The sequence below is a fragment of the Hemitrygon akajei genome, chromosome 10 (genome assembly GCF_048418815.1).
Source record: "Hemitrygon akajei chromosome 10, sHemAka1.3, whole genome shotgun sequence".
NCBI classification, from domain to species: Eukaryota; Metazoa; Chordata; class Chondrichthyes; order Myliobatiformes; family Dasyatidae; genus Hemitrygon; species Hemitrygon akajei.
Window position 1 is genome coordinate 22,150,387 of NC_133133.1, and position 19,146 is coordinate 22,169,532.

General features: G+C 39.7%; 1 protein-coding gene across 2 annotated transcripts in view; it reads right to left on the minus strand.

The window, feature by feature from the left end:
* The window catches only part of LOC140734215 (phosphatidylinositol 3,4,5-trisphosphate 5-phosphatase 2-like), a 209,514-nt gene that overhangs the window by 99,973 nt on the left and 90,395 nt on the right, over positions 1-19,146 (minus strand). For both annotated transcript variants that reach the window (XM_073057895.1, XM_073057894.1), the window contains exon 3: positions 9,990-10,053. In XM_073057895.1, coding sequence (XP_072913996.1) covers positions 9,990-10,053 — 64 coding nt within the window. The remainder of the gene's footprint in view (positions 1-9,989; positions 10,054-19,146) is intronic.

Consider the following 19,146-nt stretch of genomic DNA (forward strand, 5'->3'; position numbering starts at 1 on the left):
TTGTTTGACCAGTCAGAGTTGTTAACACTGAGCTGAACCCCTGAACCTGGAGGACTAGTGGACTGCTCCTTAGTCTGACCTCTAACCTTTGACCTGATTGGCATGGGTGACCCTACGAAAAGCCAAAGCATAAGTCCCTGATCCCATCTAGCATAGCTCTCTGGGTTATTGAGGTATTTAAGCCTCCAAACCAAGAAGCTTCTGATCCTCTTGAAGGAAGCTGATCACACACTCGGCCATTATTCTACATATGGCTATGAAGCACCAACTCTTGACACTTTAGGTAAAAATGCATCATTGAAGAGCCTGCATGGCAACTGCTGAGAAAAAATTAAGAGTGATTGTTCTGCAAAAATCTACAATGAAGGCAGAAATGGGGGATTACAAACAAAATGAATATTTGGTTTAAAACCAAATGTTTCATTTTTTGAGGAAAAATGATAGATGCCTTGGTGATAAAGCTTCAAATTTTCACACACAGATTAAAGAAGCCCATGATGAGAAGATGAAAACATCCTCTCCGTGCTCATTTTCTAAACAGAACCTCATGGGTAAAATACAAAACAGCCCACATTTAGCTTTTTTTTCCCCTTTTAAATTAAGACGAGCTACAAAATGGCTGACATTGAACTTGGAAACATCAACATGATGCTGCTTATGTGCTTCTAACTAAGCATACAGTAGATTGACAAGAAGATTTAATCAGTTCTACCTCAAATTTACCCAATGGTGCTTTGTGAATTTATATTGGTCGAGATATAATCTGCTTCAATCCAATGATACACTTACAATGAAACTGCTTATTGCAAAGTATAGGAAATCAACCCTCTATTTTCATTTTGCTCTTACAGAGTCATTGAGTCACAGAGCACCACTGCACAAAAACAGGCCCTTCAGCCCATCTAGTCCATATTACCCTGCCCTTCTGCCTAGCCTCATCTACTTACACCCTGCCCATGGTACTCCATACATCCTACATCCATTTGCCTATCCAAACATCTCTTAGGTGCTACTATTGAAGCTGTTTACTATTTACCGTCTCCACTGGCAGGTTGTTCCACACTTGCAGCAGCCTCTGAGTGAAGAAGTGCCCTTTCAGATTCCCCTTAAGTAGTTCACCTTTCACCCAACATGAGAGAAAAGCTTGATTTGGTTTTAAAAGATTAACAGATATACAGATGCCATGGTTCAAATTTGAGCAAAATAAAGAGATTAAAGATAAACTAAAAGTTCAAACTAAACAAATGCAGGACTTCCCCATGTTCTCTGGAGATTGCTATCACTATAACTAAGTTCAAATAAGCTTAAATGCAGTGTGGTTAATCTGTTCATTGTGTGGTTCCATTGGCCTCTTGCTCACGCATGGCACCAACCCACTCTACACAGCTGCGTTGTGAATGCCATCTGCCAACTGTCTCAATTCAGACCCACAGTGGAGACAACAGTACTTGACTTCAGTAACTCGAAGGATGCGATAACTAGGGGATTACTTAGCTTCACAAGATTAACAGGAACAAAGCATTAAATTTCACACTAATAAATGGAATTGCAAATAAGATGTTTCCCTCCATCGCCCCTCTTCTTCTGTTCCTCACTTTGGCCTCTTACCTCTTCTCACCTGCCTATCACCTCCCCCTACGTCCCCTCCACCTTCCCTTTCTCCTATGGTCCACTCCTTTCTCTTGTCAGATTCCTTCCTCTCCAGCACTTTACCTTTCTCATCCACCTGGCTTCACCTATCACCTTCTAGCTATCCTGCTTCCCCCCAACCCACACCTTTTTATTCAGACATCTTTCCCCTTCCTTTTCGGACCTGAAGAAGGGCCTCAGCCCGAAACTTCGACTGTTTATTTCCATTGATGCTGCCTGACCTGCTGAGTTCCTCCAGCATTTCGTGTGTGTCTTGTGCATGCTAAGGATGGTTTGTTTTGTATGAGGCTTTAAACAGACTGATAAAGGAAGAAATTGTTTTTAAAATAGGATGGAAACCAATTATCTTTCCATCAGGATATTGCTACAGATGGGTATCATGATCATTTTCTATTTTAGTGTTTTTTTTATATTTCTAACACCAAAAGTGACAGAGATTCAACTCCCAAACAAAAGTTTCCCCATAGCAGTTGGAAATCCAGTTACAGCTCAACAAACAATCGGCTGGAGGAACTGAATGGGTCGAGCAGCACCTGTGGGAGGAAAAGAATTGTTGATGTTTCAAGCCAAAACCCTGCATTTGAGACTCATTGTGGGGTTTTGACCCAAAGCATCAACAATTACATTTCTCCCACAGGTGCTGCTCAACCCATTCAGTTCCTGCAGCCGTTTGACTCTTGTTCCAGAGTCCAGCATCTGTAGTCCCTTGTGAAACTATTAAACATAAAAGCATAGACTATTTTCTAAATGGAGAGAAAATTCAAAAATCTGAGGTGCAAAGGGACTAGGGAGTACCCGTGCAGGGTTCCCAAAAGGTTCATTTACAGGTTGAGTCGATGGAGAGGAAGGCAAATGCAATGTTAGCATTCATTTTGAGAGGACTAGAATAGAAACACAAGGATGTAATGCTGAGGCTTTATAAAGCACTAGTGATGCCTCACTTGGAGTATTGTGAACAGATTTGGGCCCCTTATTCTAAAATAGGTTGTGCTGACATTGTAGAGGGTTCAAAAGAGGTTCATGAAAATTATTCTAGGATTGATAGTCTGTCATCTGAGGAGTGTTTGATGGCTCTGAGCCTCTACTCACTGGAATTCAGAAAAATGAGGGGGAACCACATTGAAGCCTATTGAATGTTGAAAGGCCTCAGTAGGATGAATGTGCAGAGAATGCGTCCAGTGGTGGTGGAGTCTAAGACCAGAGGACACAACCTCAGAATAGAGGGGCATCCTTTTAGAACAGACACAAGGAAGAATTTCTTCAGCCGGAGAGTGGTGAATCTGTGGAATTCTTTGCCACAGGTGGCTGTGGAGGCTAAGTCATTGGGTACATTTAAGGCAGAGGTTGTTAGATTCTTAGTTAGTCAGGGCATGAAGGGATACAGGGAGAAGGCGGGAGATTGGGACTGAGAGGAGAAATGGATCTGTCATGATGAAATGGTAGAGTGGACTCGATAGGCCAAATGGCCTAATTCTGCTTCAACATCTTACGGACTATGATATCTCTAGTGAACACCCAACATGTGTTTCATACAGGTGGACAGACAGGGCAAATAAAGTATTAGACCATTATTTGGGATCCATATATATTGATATGAATACAGAATTGCTTATTTCTTCTTAAAAAATTATCACGTTATTGATGCTGACTCAGATCTTCATATTTCAATAGCAATGGCAAAGGGGAAATTATTTCAGGGCTGATCATTGAATTGGACAAAAATATCCATGACATTTCCATGATTCTGGGGTGGGGTGATGGTGAGGTATGTTTCATCGTGTGTAACCATTATTTGGCTTATTATTTACATTACTGATCTAAAAACCAATGGTACTACTCTGGAGTCACAAGATACACATTGAGATCATCAGAGAATGTCAGTACCTCCAGTTGAACTCTGTTTTAGCTGTCAGTCTGTGGTGTTGTATTGCCATGTGCTCCTGTCCCCACTGCTGCTCGACTCTGGCCCGTATCACTGACTACTGCGTCTCTCATCTGTTTCCCATTATTACCTGTGTTGCTGCCACCTGTGTCTCATTGTGCTCCACCTATCATCTGCCTCTCTGTTTATTGCTCAGTGTATTTCAGTCCTGTATTTTAACTTGTTTGTTGCCTGATTGTGCCAGTGAGTTTTCCTGAGCCTTTCCAGCATTTGTATCTGTACTCTGTCTGTTTCCTGATTCTGGTTCTTGGATTTCTTTGGATGTTTCGATCTCTGCCTGAACTTTGACGCTGACTTTGTTTGCACCTCGGGATTTGTTACTCAATTAATATCACTGTGTGCACAGTACTGGGTCTGTGATTGGATCCCTGCGTCAGTGTCCTGACAGAGAATTTAAGTCTATTCTATCAGTAAGTAATTTTCTGATATCTAGGAACTGGATATATATTTGGAGAAATAAAAATTACAAGTTAACAAAGGAAGATTATCAATCTTGTGGGTGCAGATGCACATAATCTGTAACAATGATCAGAACCCAGCTCAAGAGAATTAATATGATAGCTATGCTCTATACCTTTTGCCTCCCAGCTTCTCACTTCACCTCCCTGTACCTGGTCCCCTCACATGGCTTCACCCATCATCTTCCAGCTTGTATTCCTTCCCCCTACCCCCATGCCCAGCCTTCTAATTCTGGCTTCTCCCTTTCATTTTGGTTTTGGTGAAGGGCCTTGAGCTCTATATCAACACTTCCTATCCATAGATGCTGTCTGAACTGCTGAGTTCCTCCAACATTTTGTGCATGTTACTCTGTGGTTCCAGCATCAGCAGAACCTCTTGTGTTTATGATAGCTATGCAAATTTTTTAATATGTAACAAAGATCACACTGAACTTGCAATAGAAATAAAATCTGCAGAAATTGAAGGACTGTGTGAAAGGGTTCATAAAAACAATGTCATATGAACTAATGTACAGTTTACCAACATTAGCTTGATACAGACTACAGACCTCCACCACCCAGATCATAGTCTCTTCTCACTGCTGCCATCAGGAAGAAGGTACATGAGCCTCAGGGCTCACACTGCCAGAATGAAGAACAGTTATTACCTCAACCATCGGGCTCATGAACCAAAACGAGTAACATAACTCAATGTTACTTGCCCCATCACTGAAATGTTCCCACAACCTATGTACTCACTTTCAAGGACCTTTCATCTCATGTTCTCAGCTCAACCTGGCAAAACGTCAATTGCTAGGAGCTCTCAGACTAGTCTAGTGGTGCTTAGTACTGTGGCTTTCTGAAGGTTTACGTCTGTATCACTGTGTAGACTTCGTTGTTTAATGCTATTGTGTAGTGCCTTCTGGATAATACCTGTTGTAGGTATTACTATTGGGATGATGTTCATGTTCCAAAGTCTTTCAATTTCCTCTTTTAATTCGGCATATTTCTGGTGCTTTTTCATTTACTGATTTCTGTAAATTAAGTGTGTTTGTAGTGTCTATATCCATTAACTAAGTTGTTTTTGCTTGTTTATCCTTGTGAGAGTAAGCGTTCGGCACGGACTAAAAGGGCCGAGATGGCCTGTTTCCGTGCTGTAATTGTTATATGGTTATGTGGTTAATATTATATCCAGATGGTTATTATGGAGTGTCCTATCTGTAAAAAAGGATTGGTTCATAATATAATTTATGGGATTCTGACTCCAATACTGGAACAGACATGTATTTATGAATTTGCATTTTGAAGCAAGATTTTGGTGAATGATGTTTGCCACTTAATTGTGCATGCATAAGTAAACAGATTGAGTTAAACTGCTACAGTATCCTGTAACATGTTGGATTGTCTCTGGATTTTCTTGGCATTTTCTACACTGAACATCTTGAATTTGTTGGTCTTTTATTATGTTTTTTTTTGTGCTAACCACCTGGTCCTGTATTGCCACAAAGAACTCCTCTGTTTCTGTGAAGAAATCTGCTACTCTAAACCAGGTATTAAATGCTTCCTTGTCAACATCTAGTCTGCTCAGATTATGGGGAGGTCTTCTATGATGGGTCATGCTCTTCCATTGGTTAACTTTTTCTTCAATAGTGATAATTTCTTCATTTTTCTGGGTTAGAAACATAGAAAACCTACAGCACAATATGGGCCCTTCAGCCCACAAAGCTGTGCCAAACATGTCCCAACCTTAAAACTACCTAGGCTTTACCCATAGCCCTCTAATTTTTCTAAGCTCCATATAGCCATCTAGGAGTCTCTTAAAAGACCCTATCATTTCCGCCTCCATCACTGTCGCCGGCAGCCCATTCCACGCCCTCACCACTCTGCGTAAATAAAACTTATCCCCGACATCTCCTCTGTACCTACTTCCAAGCACCTTAAAACTATGCCCTCTTGTGCCAGCCATTTCAGCCCTGGGGAAAGGCCTCTGACTATCTACACGATCAATGCCTCTCATTATCTTGTACACCTCTATCAGGTCACCTCTCATCCTCCATCGCTCGAAGTAGAAAAGGCCGAGTTCACTCAACCTATTCTCATAAGGCATATGCCCCAATCCAGGCAACATCCTTGTAAATCTCCTCTGCACTCATTTTTCTATGGTTTCCACGTCCTTCCTGTAGTGAGGCAATCAGAACTGAGCACAGTACTCCAAGTGGGGTCTGACCAGGGTCCTATATAGCTGCAACATTACCTCTCAGCTCTTAAATCAATCCCACGATTGATGAAGGCCAATGCACCGTATGCCTTCTTAACCACAGAAGGGTTTTGCTCTCATTTAAGTTTAGTGGTATTATTTCTTAACACAATTACATTTGCTCGCACAGATTGCTAAATCCTGCTTTCATTGATGAAAATATATCCTTAGAAGATTTATCTTAACTGTTGTGTAGATTTTTAAAGTCTGTTATTCCTCTTCCCCCTTTTGGCCTAGGTAGTGTCAATCTCAATGCATTGAAGTTTACGAGGGGTAATCGATAAGTTTGTGGCCTAAGGTAGAAGGAGTCAATTTTAGAAGACCTAGCACATTTATTTTTCAACATAGTCCCCTTCTACATTTACACACTTAGTCCAGTGGTCGTGGAGCATACGGATCTTGGACCTCCAGAAAGTTTCCACAGCAGGGGTGATTGATAATTTCATGGCCTAAGGTAGAAGAAGATGAGTTATATAGCTCTCGTTATATGCACATGCAGGTCAACTCTTTGAGTGATTATACAGAAAGTTTGAAGTTAATAACTCATCTCCTTCTATCTTAGGCCATGAACTTGTCAATCACCCCTGCTGTGGATTCTTTCTGGAGGTCCAAGATCCATATGCTCCACGACCGCTGGACTAAGTGTGTAAATGTATGAGGGGACTCTGTTGAAAAATAAATGTGCTAGGCTTTCTAAAATTGACGCCTTCTAATTTAGGCCACGGACTTATCAATCACCCCTCGTACATAATGTTTTCTGAGATTCATCATTTCAGTTCTTATTTTTCTTTGAAAATTTTCCAAATCAATTTCAAACCAAGATATTATGCCAAAAGAATACTTTAATAGGGGTATATATTGCCTTTGCTATATTTTACTGTTGAGACCTGTTTGGCAGATTTTATTAAGCATTGATTTAAATTCTGTCAGAAGTTTTTCCTTTATCACACTGGGGTCTATTTTCTTTGCCTATTAATGTCCCAGATAATTGTATTTCCATATTCATCCATCGGTTGTATTGTACCCTGCAACTCCGTTTTGTATTCTTTTAGCTCTATTGCCCATTTCTTTATTTTTTAATGTTCTGCATATTCTGTCTAAGGATACACATTCTACCAAAAGGACAGGTAGGAAGGCAAAGGGGATGGCATTGCTCTGTTGATAAGAAAAATGAAATCAAATCATTAGAAAGAGGTTACGTAGCATCGGAAGATGATGAATCCTCGTGGATAGAGCTAAGGAAATGCAAGGGAGTTATATACAGAACTCCAAACAGTAGTAAGAATTTGGCTACAAGTTACAATGGGAGATAGAAAATGAATGCTAAAAGGGAAATGTTACAATAGTTATTGGGGATTTCAATATGCAGGTAGATTGGGAAAATCTGGTTGGTGCTTGATTCCAGGAGGGGGAATTTCTAGAATGCCTACCATAAGACCATAAATCAAAGGAGCAGAATTAGGCCACTCAGCCCATCGAGTCCATTTCATCATGGCTAATCCCAAATCCCCTTCAACCCCATACACCTGCCCTCTCATCATATCCCTTGATGCCCCAACCAATCAGGAAGCTATCAACTTCTGCTTTGAATATGCCCAGGAATGTAATGTTGAGACTTTATAAAGCACTGGCGAGGTCTCTCTTGAAGCATTATGAGCAGTTCTGGGTCTGTTATCTGAGAAAGGATGTGCTGAAACTGGAGAGGGTTCAAAGAAAATATATGAAAATGAAAATATAGTTCTACTATTTGACTTAATTGCTTTAGCCTTACCAATAAAGATGTTTATAATTTCAAATCATTCCTGTATACAAGGTGTGTCAAGGTATAGCTTATTTCATTATTTCGGATTTGATTCCTACTTTTCATCCAATTCAGTAACTTAGAAAGCAGGTTTAAAGCAAGACAGAACTAGAGTGGACTTAAAGAGTTGCCTTGGAAACTGCCTCAGATTATTTTGATAATGGTGGCTGTTCTTTTTAGATTGTTAATTGATAGGGTGAGTATAGTGCACCAATGCTTCATCAGATGTTGAAGGAATTTCACAAGTATTGGGTGTAGTTTATATAGATTAAGAACGTCTATTAAGCATGAGTTTGATACAAAGTCAAATGCTTTTTACTAGTCAAAATAGCAACATGAAAGATTTCTGCTTTTCCACGGGACTTGATTTAGAATTATGAAATCTTTAAGCAGTTGTTCATTACGTCCTTCCAAGCCCTTGTTGCAGCCTGTCTGCACTCTGTAATTGTGACGATCCAAGTGAGTGATGATTAGTTGCGAGAATAATGATGTTACAATTTTATATATCATTTGTAAACAAGTAATAGGATGATATTTTGATGGATCTTTTGTGATTCCCCTTTAGGTAAAAAATATGTTTTATCTTCTGTTTAAAAATTCAGGCACCTTTTCAGGATTATTAAGAACATTGTTGACATACATTAATAGGTACAGATTAGTTTATTATTATTATTGTTATTTTTTCTTTTTTTATTTGTAGAGTTTGTTGTCTTTTGCACCCTTGTTGTATGCCTTGTTGGTGCAGTCTTTCATTGATTCTATTGTGCTTATTAGATTTATTAAGTATGCCTGCAAGAAAATGAATCAGGGTTGTATATGGTGATATATATGTTCTTTAATGGTAAATTGAGTTTGAACTTTGAACTGAAAAGCTTTCAAGAGTCCAGCTCTTCTGCAATGTGTTGCACAATCTACTTCTTAAGTCATATGATTCCATATCTAACAGCTGAAATTTAACACTGAATTATATTACCAAAGGGTTTTGTCTTTGGGGAAATCTAAGTATGCACTCAATGGCAACATTATTAGGTATACCGATACATCTGCTCATTAATGCAAATATCTAATCACCCAATCATGTGGCAGCAAATCAATGCATAAAAGCATGCAGACATTGTCAAGAGGTTCTGTTGTTCACACAAATATCAGAGTGGGAAAGAAATGTGATCTCAGCAACTTTGACTGTGGAATGATTGTTGGTGCCAGATATGATGATTTAAGTATCTCTGAAGCTGCTGATCTCCTGGGATTTTTACTCTCTAGAGTTTATAGAAAATGGCGTGAAAAAAGTTTTAAAAAAAAGGACATTCAGTGACAGCATTTTCGTGGGCAAAAAATGAGTGAGGTCTGAGGGGAATGGCCAAACTTCTTCAAGCTGATAGGAAGGTGCCAGTAACTCAAATAACCATGTGTTACATGATGCGCAGAACAACATCTCTGTATGCATAACATTTTGAACCTCGAGTGGATAGACTATAGCAGTAAACCCATACACGCACAATCAGTAGCCAATTCATTGAGTACTTATGGTCATCGGAGTGGATTTGGAAAGCCAGCTATAAATATTTTCTGAGTTGTGTGTAAAGTGGAGGCTGACTCCATGGAGCTATGCCCATTCAGGTGGTATTTCCTGTCTACCATCACTGTAGTAGGCTGAGGTACATTGCATTGAATTTTCTATTTCTCTTAACTTACTTTGGTTAATATCATCTGTTTTATTTGGTTACTGCTGTTCAGAATTTCCTTTCTCACTGTACACACACACACACACACACACACACACACACACACACACACACACACACACACACACACACAGTGTGACATGGAGAGAAAGATGATTAACTAGTTTAACAGGAAACAAAATATGCCAATCTGAGCACAGAAGAACATTCTGCCTACCTGAACAGCCAGAAACCCTTCCTCATCCTGTAAGATCCGATATGTATAAACTTGTTTTAGATACCTGTATGGAGAAAATAGACACATTACTTGTTATCGTACCAGATGTGGTCAAAGATGCCATCATTTTACAGATCAGGATCATACTGAGGAAAAGATGAGTGGTGAAGTGTATTTACCATTCCCTATGATAGGAGGCTGTTGGTTCAGATTCTCTGTCTCTGTCTGTCTTGATCTCCTTCCTTTTATATAGCTGTAGTTTATTTCTTCCCTCTTACTCATCACCCTTCATTTCTGTAACTCATTATTCCCTGAAATTCATTCTGAATATGAACTATTCTTTGAAACAATATATTTTTCGCCATATTCTTCAATCCTTAATATTGTTTTTTTTTCTCTTTTGAGACATTGTATGTGTTACTTACTTTGTACTCTTGTATTTTGGATAATAATAATAAAAAGGTTTGAAAAAAAAAGAAAAGAAACAAATGCACAAATAAAGCAAAAAATTCTGGAATTGCTCAGCAGGTCAGTCTGTATCTGTAGGAAGAGAAACAAAATTAGCATTTCTATTCAAAGACTCTGTCAGAAGGCCATTTCTCTTCACAGATACACTCTAATCTCTTTTTAGATCTTCAGTGTCTGTAGCATTTTACTTTCATTTTTTACTGCTTTACAAAATTACAGTACTAAATACATAAACATTGGCTGGAAAGAACTCTGGGAAATCCATAAAGTGATGAAAAGAGTGCAGATTTCTTTCACTGTGTTATTTTTGGTTATCGAACCAAACATTGAAAAATAACAAAAATAAAACCTAAATCATTCTGACATTCAATACATTGCTTGACAGGCTCAACTGGTCCACAGCAGATTCCATCTCACTGGCTCTTCACTCAACCCTGGAACATCTGGACAGCAAAGATGCATACATTGGGCTGCTCTGCATTGACTACAGCTCTGCATTCAACACAATCATCCCCTCAAAACTAATCAGTAAGTTCCAAGACCTTGGCTTATATACCTCCTTGTGCAACTGGATCTTTGATTTCCTCAGTTGCAGTCCCCAGTCAATTTGGATTGGCAACATCTCCTCCACAACTTCTATCAGCACATGTACACCACAATGCTGAGTGCTTAACCCCCTGTTCTACTCACTTTATACCTATGATTGCGTGGCTAAGTACAACTCCAGTGATGACACCATTGTTGTTGGCAAAATAAAGGTGGTGATGAATTAGCATATAGGAGAGAAATTGATAATCTGTCTGAACGGAGCCAGGACAACAACCACTCACTCAGTGTCATCTGATTATTGCCTACAAGAGTAGGAAATTGGAGGCCCATGAGCCAGTCCTCATCAGGGGATCAGAAGTGGAGAGGGTCAGCAACTTTAATTTTCTCAGCATTATCATTTCAGAGGATCGGACAAGCAAGTGCTGTTACAAAGAAGGCACAGCAGCACCTCTACTTTCTTAGTAGTTTGCAAAGATTCAGGCTGTCATTTAAAATTTTAAAAACATTTTATAGATGCGCAGTGGAGAGTATACTGACTGGTTCCATCATACTCTAGAATGGAAATACCAACGCTCTTGAACAGAAAACCTACAAAAGCTCTCCCCACCATTGAACACTATCAAAGACCCTTACATGACCCAGACCATGTTCTCTTTCTCACTGCTGCCATCAGGAAGGAGATACAGGAGCCTCAAGTCCCACACCACCAGGTTCTTGGACAGTTATTACCCCTCAACCATCAGGGTCTTGAACCAAAGGGGATAACTTCATTCACCACAACACTAACCTGATTCCACAATCTACAGACTCACTTTCATGGACTCTATAACTCATGATCTTGATATTTATTTATTATTATTCTGTGTTTCTTTTTTTGCATTTGTGCTACTGTGCTTCTTTGTATTGTCTGTGAATGTTCATAAGAATATGGATCTTAAGTATATGGTGACATATACTGTATACATATACTTGACAATAAATTTACTTTGAAATTTGAGCGATTCACGTGGTCTTTCTTTTCATTGTATGTAAAACCCATTTTGTTATTACTTTAGCCTTTTCTCACAAATATGCTTCTCAATAAGGCAATAATGTAAATCAAAGTGATATTCATACAGAAATATGCCCTTTGGCCTACCAAGTCCATGTCAAACATTAAGCACACCCACACAGTACGGTGGCCAATTAATGTACTCAGCTGCACATGTTTTTGATGCTGGAAGAAAGTGGATCCACCAATGAAATTTGTGCGGTTACAGGGAGAAGTTGCAAACCCTATACATGCAACACTGAAAATGAGGATTGAACCCGGGTTCGGGTTTTAAGTAGCAACATTACTAGCTTCACTACTGTGCTTCCCATATTGAGATAGTCAGAGCCTGTGTGTCCGCCACGCTGATTGTGATTTTGGGAATTTTCATGGGCAGTGTCCAGGTGAGAACTTTTTACACAGTGCATCCAGTGGGGAAATTTCCTGGTCTATCAAATGCAGCATTACCAGAAACCTTATTGGTGTTCTGCTGCAGCAAGACATGTGATCATAGTTACCCAGACAAGTAGTTACTGAATGTATTTATTTATTTATTGAGGTATGGCTTGGAATTGACCGTTCCAGCCCTTTGAGTCATGCCGCCCAGCAACCCTGGGTTTAACCCTAGCCTAATCATGGGACAATTTACAATGACCAATTATCATTCCAATTTGTACATCTTTAGACTGTGGGAGGAAATCAGAACACCCCAAGGAAACCCACAGGGTGATGGGGATTACATACAAACTCCTTAGAGACATCGGCAGGAATTGAACCCAGATCACTGGTACTATAAAACATTGTGCTAACCACTATGTTACAGTGCCATATTTGATGTCCACAAATCTCCCATCAATCTAACTATGGGGTGCTGAATATCCAGAAGATGCAATCCCTCAGTAAAAGGACCAAACTCTTGGCAATGGGAGATGGAGGAAAGGTGATAACTGCAGAACATTTGGGGTATTTAAGAAACTCTTAGATTGGCTCATAGATGATAGACAATGGGGGGCTATGTAGGAGGGAGGGGTTAGAGTAGGTTAACAGGTTGGCTCAACATCATGGACTAAAGGTCCTGTAGAGTGCTGTCTTCTCCGTGGTTCGTCACCTTGTCATGGTGGAGAAGCTTGTGTGGTCCTGAGATCCCGAGAGCGATGTCATCTGGAGCTATGCTCCTGGTAGGGTCACCCATGGTGGTAAGGTCGAGGGTGAGGTCCCTGACAAAGAACAATCCAACCAAGACTTCAATGGTGGAACAAGCGGATGAAGTTACTTCGAACTCAACGGCTGCGAAGGCGGATGAAGGCTGTAACAAATCCATCAGCTCCAATCGTTGTAGTTTCCATGCCATTGGAATCAGTTGGTTGATTTGTGAAGTAGTGAAGTATCATGTGCTTCTTGGAGCGCAACATCAAGTACACATTAAACAAATACACGCACAGGCGTCTTCGCTCTGTGGTAGATCAACAAAACAAAGACCATCATCCTCGACCTCAAGGGATAGCCACAAAGACAATGAGAGTGCTGTGAAGTTCTATGTTCTGTGTTCTAACAACAGGCAAACAGAAATACTGAAACTTCACACTTCTTAATAACTTGATTTGAAAGTGTTTGCTTGGGTGTGTGCATGTGTTTATTTTATGGGGAAATTTTTAAAAAACTTACCACAGGGATGGAGGGGTCAGAACATTATTGGTTTAATAATTGAAGTAAGATTTACTTTATTTAACAACTGAAGTTTGACATATTTCCTGGATAAAAGCATACAATTCTACTGAGTTACATTGACAGCTAAGAGCAAAAGTGACTGTAAGCAGATTTTTCTGCAAAATATTTAACAGCACAGGGAATAATTTTGCTGCATTTAAACAGGAGTTGTTTCTTCTTGTATTCTGACAACAGGAACAGAAATCAAGCTGCTAAATAAATTCTTACACTAAAGATATCTTGGTGGCTAAAACAAATATAGTTCATATGATTGACCTCTGAAGTAATTTGGATTGTCACTCTGCTGTTTTCTAGATTTGGGATTAGTTTATTATTTTCACATGTACTGAGATAAACTTGTCTTGCATATACTGTTCAAACAGATAGAACATAGAAATTTACAGCACATTACAGGCCCTTTGGCCCACAATGTTGTACTGAACATGTAACCAACTCCAGAAACCACCCACCACTCTCTGTGTGAAAACTTACCCCTGACATCCCCTCAGTACCTATTTCCAAGCACATTAAAACTATGCCAGCTCATGTTAGCCATTTCAGCGCTGGGAAAAAGCTTCTGGCATTCCACACGAACAATACCCCTCATCATCTTATACACATCTATCAGGTCACCTCACATCCTCTGTCACTCCAAGGAGAAAAGGCCAAGTACACTCAACCTATTCTCCTAAGGTACACCCTCCAATCCAAGCCACATCCTTGTAAGTCTCCTCTACACTCTCTCTGTAGTATCCACATCCTTCCTGTAGTGAGGTGACCAGAACTGAGCACAGTACTCCAAGTGGGGTCTGACCAAGGTCTTATATAGCTGTAACATTACTTCACAGCTCTTGAAATCAATCCCATGGTTGATGAATGCCAACACACCATACGCCCTCTTAACAAAACTGTCAACCTGCACAGCAACTTTGAGTGTCCGATCGACACAGACACTAAGATCTCTCAGAGCCTCCACACTACCAAGTGTCTTACCATTTATATTATATTCTGTCTTCAAGTTGGACCTACCAAAATGAACCACTTCACACTTATCTGTCACTTCTCAGCCCAGTTCTGCATATCCTATCAATATCCTGCTGTCTCCTCTGGCAAACCTCCAGACTAACCACAACACTCCCAACCTTTGTGTCATCAGCAAATTTACTTCTACTTCTTCATCCAGGTCTTTTATAAAAATCATGAAGAGGAGGGGTGCTAGAACAGATCCCTGCAGAATACCACTGGATACCGACCTCCATGCAGAATACGAACCACCTACAACCACCCTTTGCCTTCTATCGGCAAGCCAATACTGGATCCACAAAGCAAGGTCTCCTTGGATCCCATGCCTCCTTACTTTCTGAAGGAGCCTTGCATGGGGTACCTTACCAAATGTCTTACTGAGATCCATATACACTATATTCACTGCTCTACCTTCAGATCAAAACATTATACAGTGCATAGAGGTATAACAAACAGAATGCAGAATAAATTATAATAGCTACAGAGAAAGTGTGGTGCAGGTAGACAATATGGTACAAGATCTTAACAAGGTAGGTTGTGAAGTCAAGAGTCCCACTTATCCTGTTAGAGAGCCAATTAGTTGTCTTGTAACAATGGGATTGAATCTGTCCTTCAGCCTGGTGGTAAATGCTTTCCAGCTTTTGTATCTTATGCCAGATGGGACAGGGGAGAAGAGATAGGGTCTATGATTATGCTGACTACTTTACCAAGTCAGCAAGACAGTGTCCATGGAGGGAAGGCTGATTTCTCTGATGTGCCAAGCTATCTCCACAACTCTGCGATTTCTTGTGGTCACATGAAGAGGAATTGCCATACTACAATACTATGCATCCAGATAGGATACTTTCCAAGGTGCATTGATAAAAAAAGTGTGGAGGTTTGAAGAGGATGTGCAAAATGGCTTTAGCCTCCTGAGGGAATAGAGAAGCAGGTAAAGCTTCCTTGGCTATGACATCCATATGTCCTCCTAGGAACTTGAAGCTCTCAACTTCAACATCATCGATGTAGACAGGATCATGTGCATCCCTCCACTTCCTGAAGCCAATGACCAGCTTTTCTCTGGTGCATTTCAATTAGAAACCTTGAATTTCCTTCAAGATAGTGCCACTGAATAATGCAACCAATGACAATGTCCTGCAGACAGTTCACAAAACTAATTCATCCTCTTTTAAATACGATTCTACTACTAAGCTGTGAGTGAATGGGACCTGTGATTTAGGTTTTCGTTGTGTGATTTTGAGCAATCTGGTCAGGGAGTTCAGTGAGGTTTGGCGTGGAATGTGCGACCTGGAGGAAATATTGATTGACTCCATTGCTTCTCTCTGATTTGAGGTAGTGAGCAAGGTCAAAGTTGATGAGGACGAGAGCAGAGGACAGGCAGGTGTTCACCGACATTTGTGTGCATTGGACCTGTCTTCCTTTCCTTCGCAAAGGCAGCTGTTGGAGGGAAGTGTAGGGATCTGGGGACCATATTGCAAGGATTGATCAGCAAGGCTGTAGACTCATTGTGGGAGATTTTGAGGTTCATGTTGCATGTGTTCTTGGATTCTGGTTACTGTTTTTTTTTGCTGTTTATGAGCAATTTGATCGGGCCGATCGATGTGGACTGGGACACTTTGTCGACGAATAGCCCTGCAGCCTGTAGAAGGCTGGTGGCATGGAGCTGAACTAAACTAAACTGAAAACTACTGGACTCCTAGTTTGGTGTTGTGCTTTTAGTTGTTTGTGCAATTTGTTTGTGCATTGAGTGTTTGATGTTTTCTTGAATGGGTTCATTGGTGTTTCTGTTTTCCTTGGCTGCCTGCAGGTGGAGGAATCACAGAGATGCATACTGTATGCAGACTTTGATAACAAATATCCTTTGAATCTTTGAAGTTTCAAAATCCTGCAACAGATTTAATTTGATAGTATAAACCAGGTGTTCCCAACCTTTTTTATGCTGTGGACTAATACCATTAAGCAAGAGGTACGTGGGGCCTAGGTTGGGACTAAACTAATACTTCAAAATTCCCTTTGAAAAATATATTTTTAACAAACTAAACTCATAACTTATTACAAATGAAACCAAACTTTTCACAACAACTTACTAAAGCTATGATATAGAGCCCACGAAAAGTTCTCTGTTAAAAAGTAAACACGAGATTCTGGGAATGCTGAAAATCCTGAGAAATATACAGAAAATGTTGAGGAAACTCAACAAGTCAGGCAACATCTATAGAGAGGAATAAAGAGTCAGTGTTTCAGGCCGAAACTATTCATCAGGAGATCTCGGAACAAAACGTTGACTCTTTATTCCTCTCCATTGATGCTGTCTGACCTACTGAGTCACTCCAAAATTTTCTGTGTGTTACTTTGTTAAAATATTGTCCTTCTGAATCAGACATAGCTGGTAATCATGTTCTGTTTTTGTGTTGTGTAAAAGTAGAAAAATATCTTGAGCGTTAGTCACATCAAATTGTCTCTTTTGTTGCTTAGCATGGTGCCTGCCAGACATGCAATTAATATCTGAGTTCATCCGTTGTGTGCAAGGATCTGAGAGCCTGCAAGTGAATTCCTTGATAAAAGCGGTTCTTACTTTACTGATTTGCAATAAACATACTAACTTGCATTAACTTTTCACAATCTTATATTTAACACTTTCAACAAGTCTTTAGAATGTTCATGCAAATTAGTTTGAACATTTGCAAGCACTTGCAAATCTGTGGGTTTCCTGTAGAAGTCAAGCGCATCTTGCTAATGAATGAACCCAAGTCGTTCAAAACAATATTTCCGTATTCATGGCCATATTCACTCGTAGGATCTGTCAAAAGTTTTTTGATCACCTCGAGGTTTGCAGTGTGGAAAATTTCATTGTATTCATCTGAGCTACTGAAGGAGAAACAAAAGCACAGCTTCTTCTTGGCTTACTGGAGTGTAGATTCTCTCATTTAGAGACAACAACTCATTAACCCTCTCTACAGATCATATAAGCTAATACCAAGCCTCAGGACTTGAATATCAAATGTGTAGAGAGACTCAGTTTGTATCTACCAGCTATTGTATTTGTGGAACACCAATGCTTGGACATTTCAAAGTTCAAAGTAAGGTTTATTACCAAACTACATACATAATGTCATTACATACTACAAAGAAACAGAATAGTGTCAATGAAAAACCACACACAACAAAGACAAGCAACCACTGTGCAAAAGCCAACAAACTTTGCAAATGCAAGAAGAGAGAAAAAAAAAAATTAATAATAAATAAATAAATAAATGAACGAATAAATAAATAAATAAGCAATACATATGAAGAACATGAATACTAGAGACCTTGAAGATAAGTCCATAGTTTGTGGATCCAGTTCAGTGAATGAATTTGTGTGAAGTTATCCTTCCTGGATCAAGAGCCTGATGGTTGAAGGGTAATAATTGTTCCTGAACATAGTCTTGTGGAACCTGAGGCTCCTGTACCTCCTTTCTGATTGCAGCAGTGAAAAGAGAGCACGGCCTGGATGGTAGGGGTCTTTGATGTTGGATGCTGTTTTTTTTTGATGTGATCAATGGTGGGGAAGGCGTTACCTATGATAGACTGGGCTGTATTCACCCACCACTTTTTGTAGGTTTTCTGTTCAAGAGCATTAGTGTTTCCATACCTGGTCATGATGCAACCAATCAGTATATTTTCCACCTCACATCTGTAGAAGTCTGTAAAGGTTCTTGTAAGTTAATTAGTTCAGCACAACATCATGTGCCAAAGAGCCTGTTCCTGAACTATATTGTTCTATATTGCATATTCTATATGGAAAGAACAAGTCCAGGAAAAAAATGACCTTGGATCAAACTTTGGCCGAGATTAACAAGGTCATTACAAAAGCAAACCACTACTAAAAATCAGAAGTGTTCTATTGAACTCTGGTTAGAATACTGTGCATGCTTCTTGTTGGCACATAATAAAAAGTGAATGGGAGCATTGGTGAGTTCAGATGGTTCACAAAAATATTGCTAGGAATGTGAAGATATTCATGGCAGGGCAAACTCCTCCAATGAGTTTCCTGTCTTGTCAGAAGAGAAGGCTAAGATGTGATTTTTCTTCTAAATGGTGATTGGTTCTGATGGAGAACATTCTTACCATGCGAATGTGAAAACTGAAAGCCATCAATATGACAGAGTCACTAAGAAACTGAATGTTTCTTTACTCAAAGAATGGGGAGAAAGTGGATTACATCTCCAAAGGTTATGGTTTATGCCTCCCAAAGGGAGGCTTCAGGCCTAATCTTGCTCAGTTCAGTGGATATAAAAAAAATACTGCATTTATATATTATCTTTCGCAACCAGAAGATACTCCAAATAATAATAACGTTATACCCATACCGATATGTTCACAGAAAGTGTCCATGAA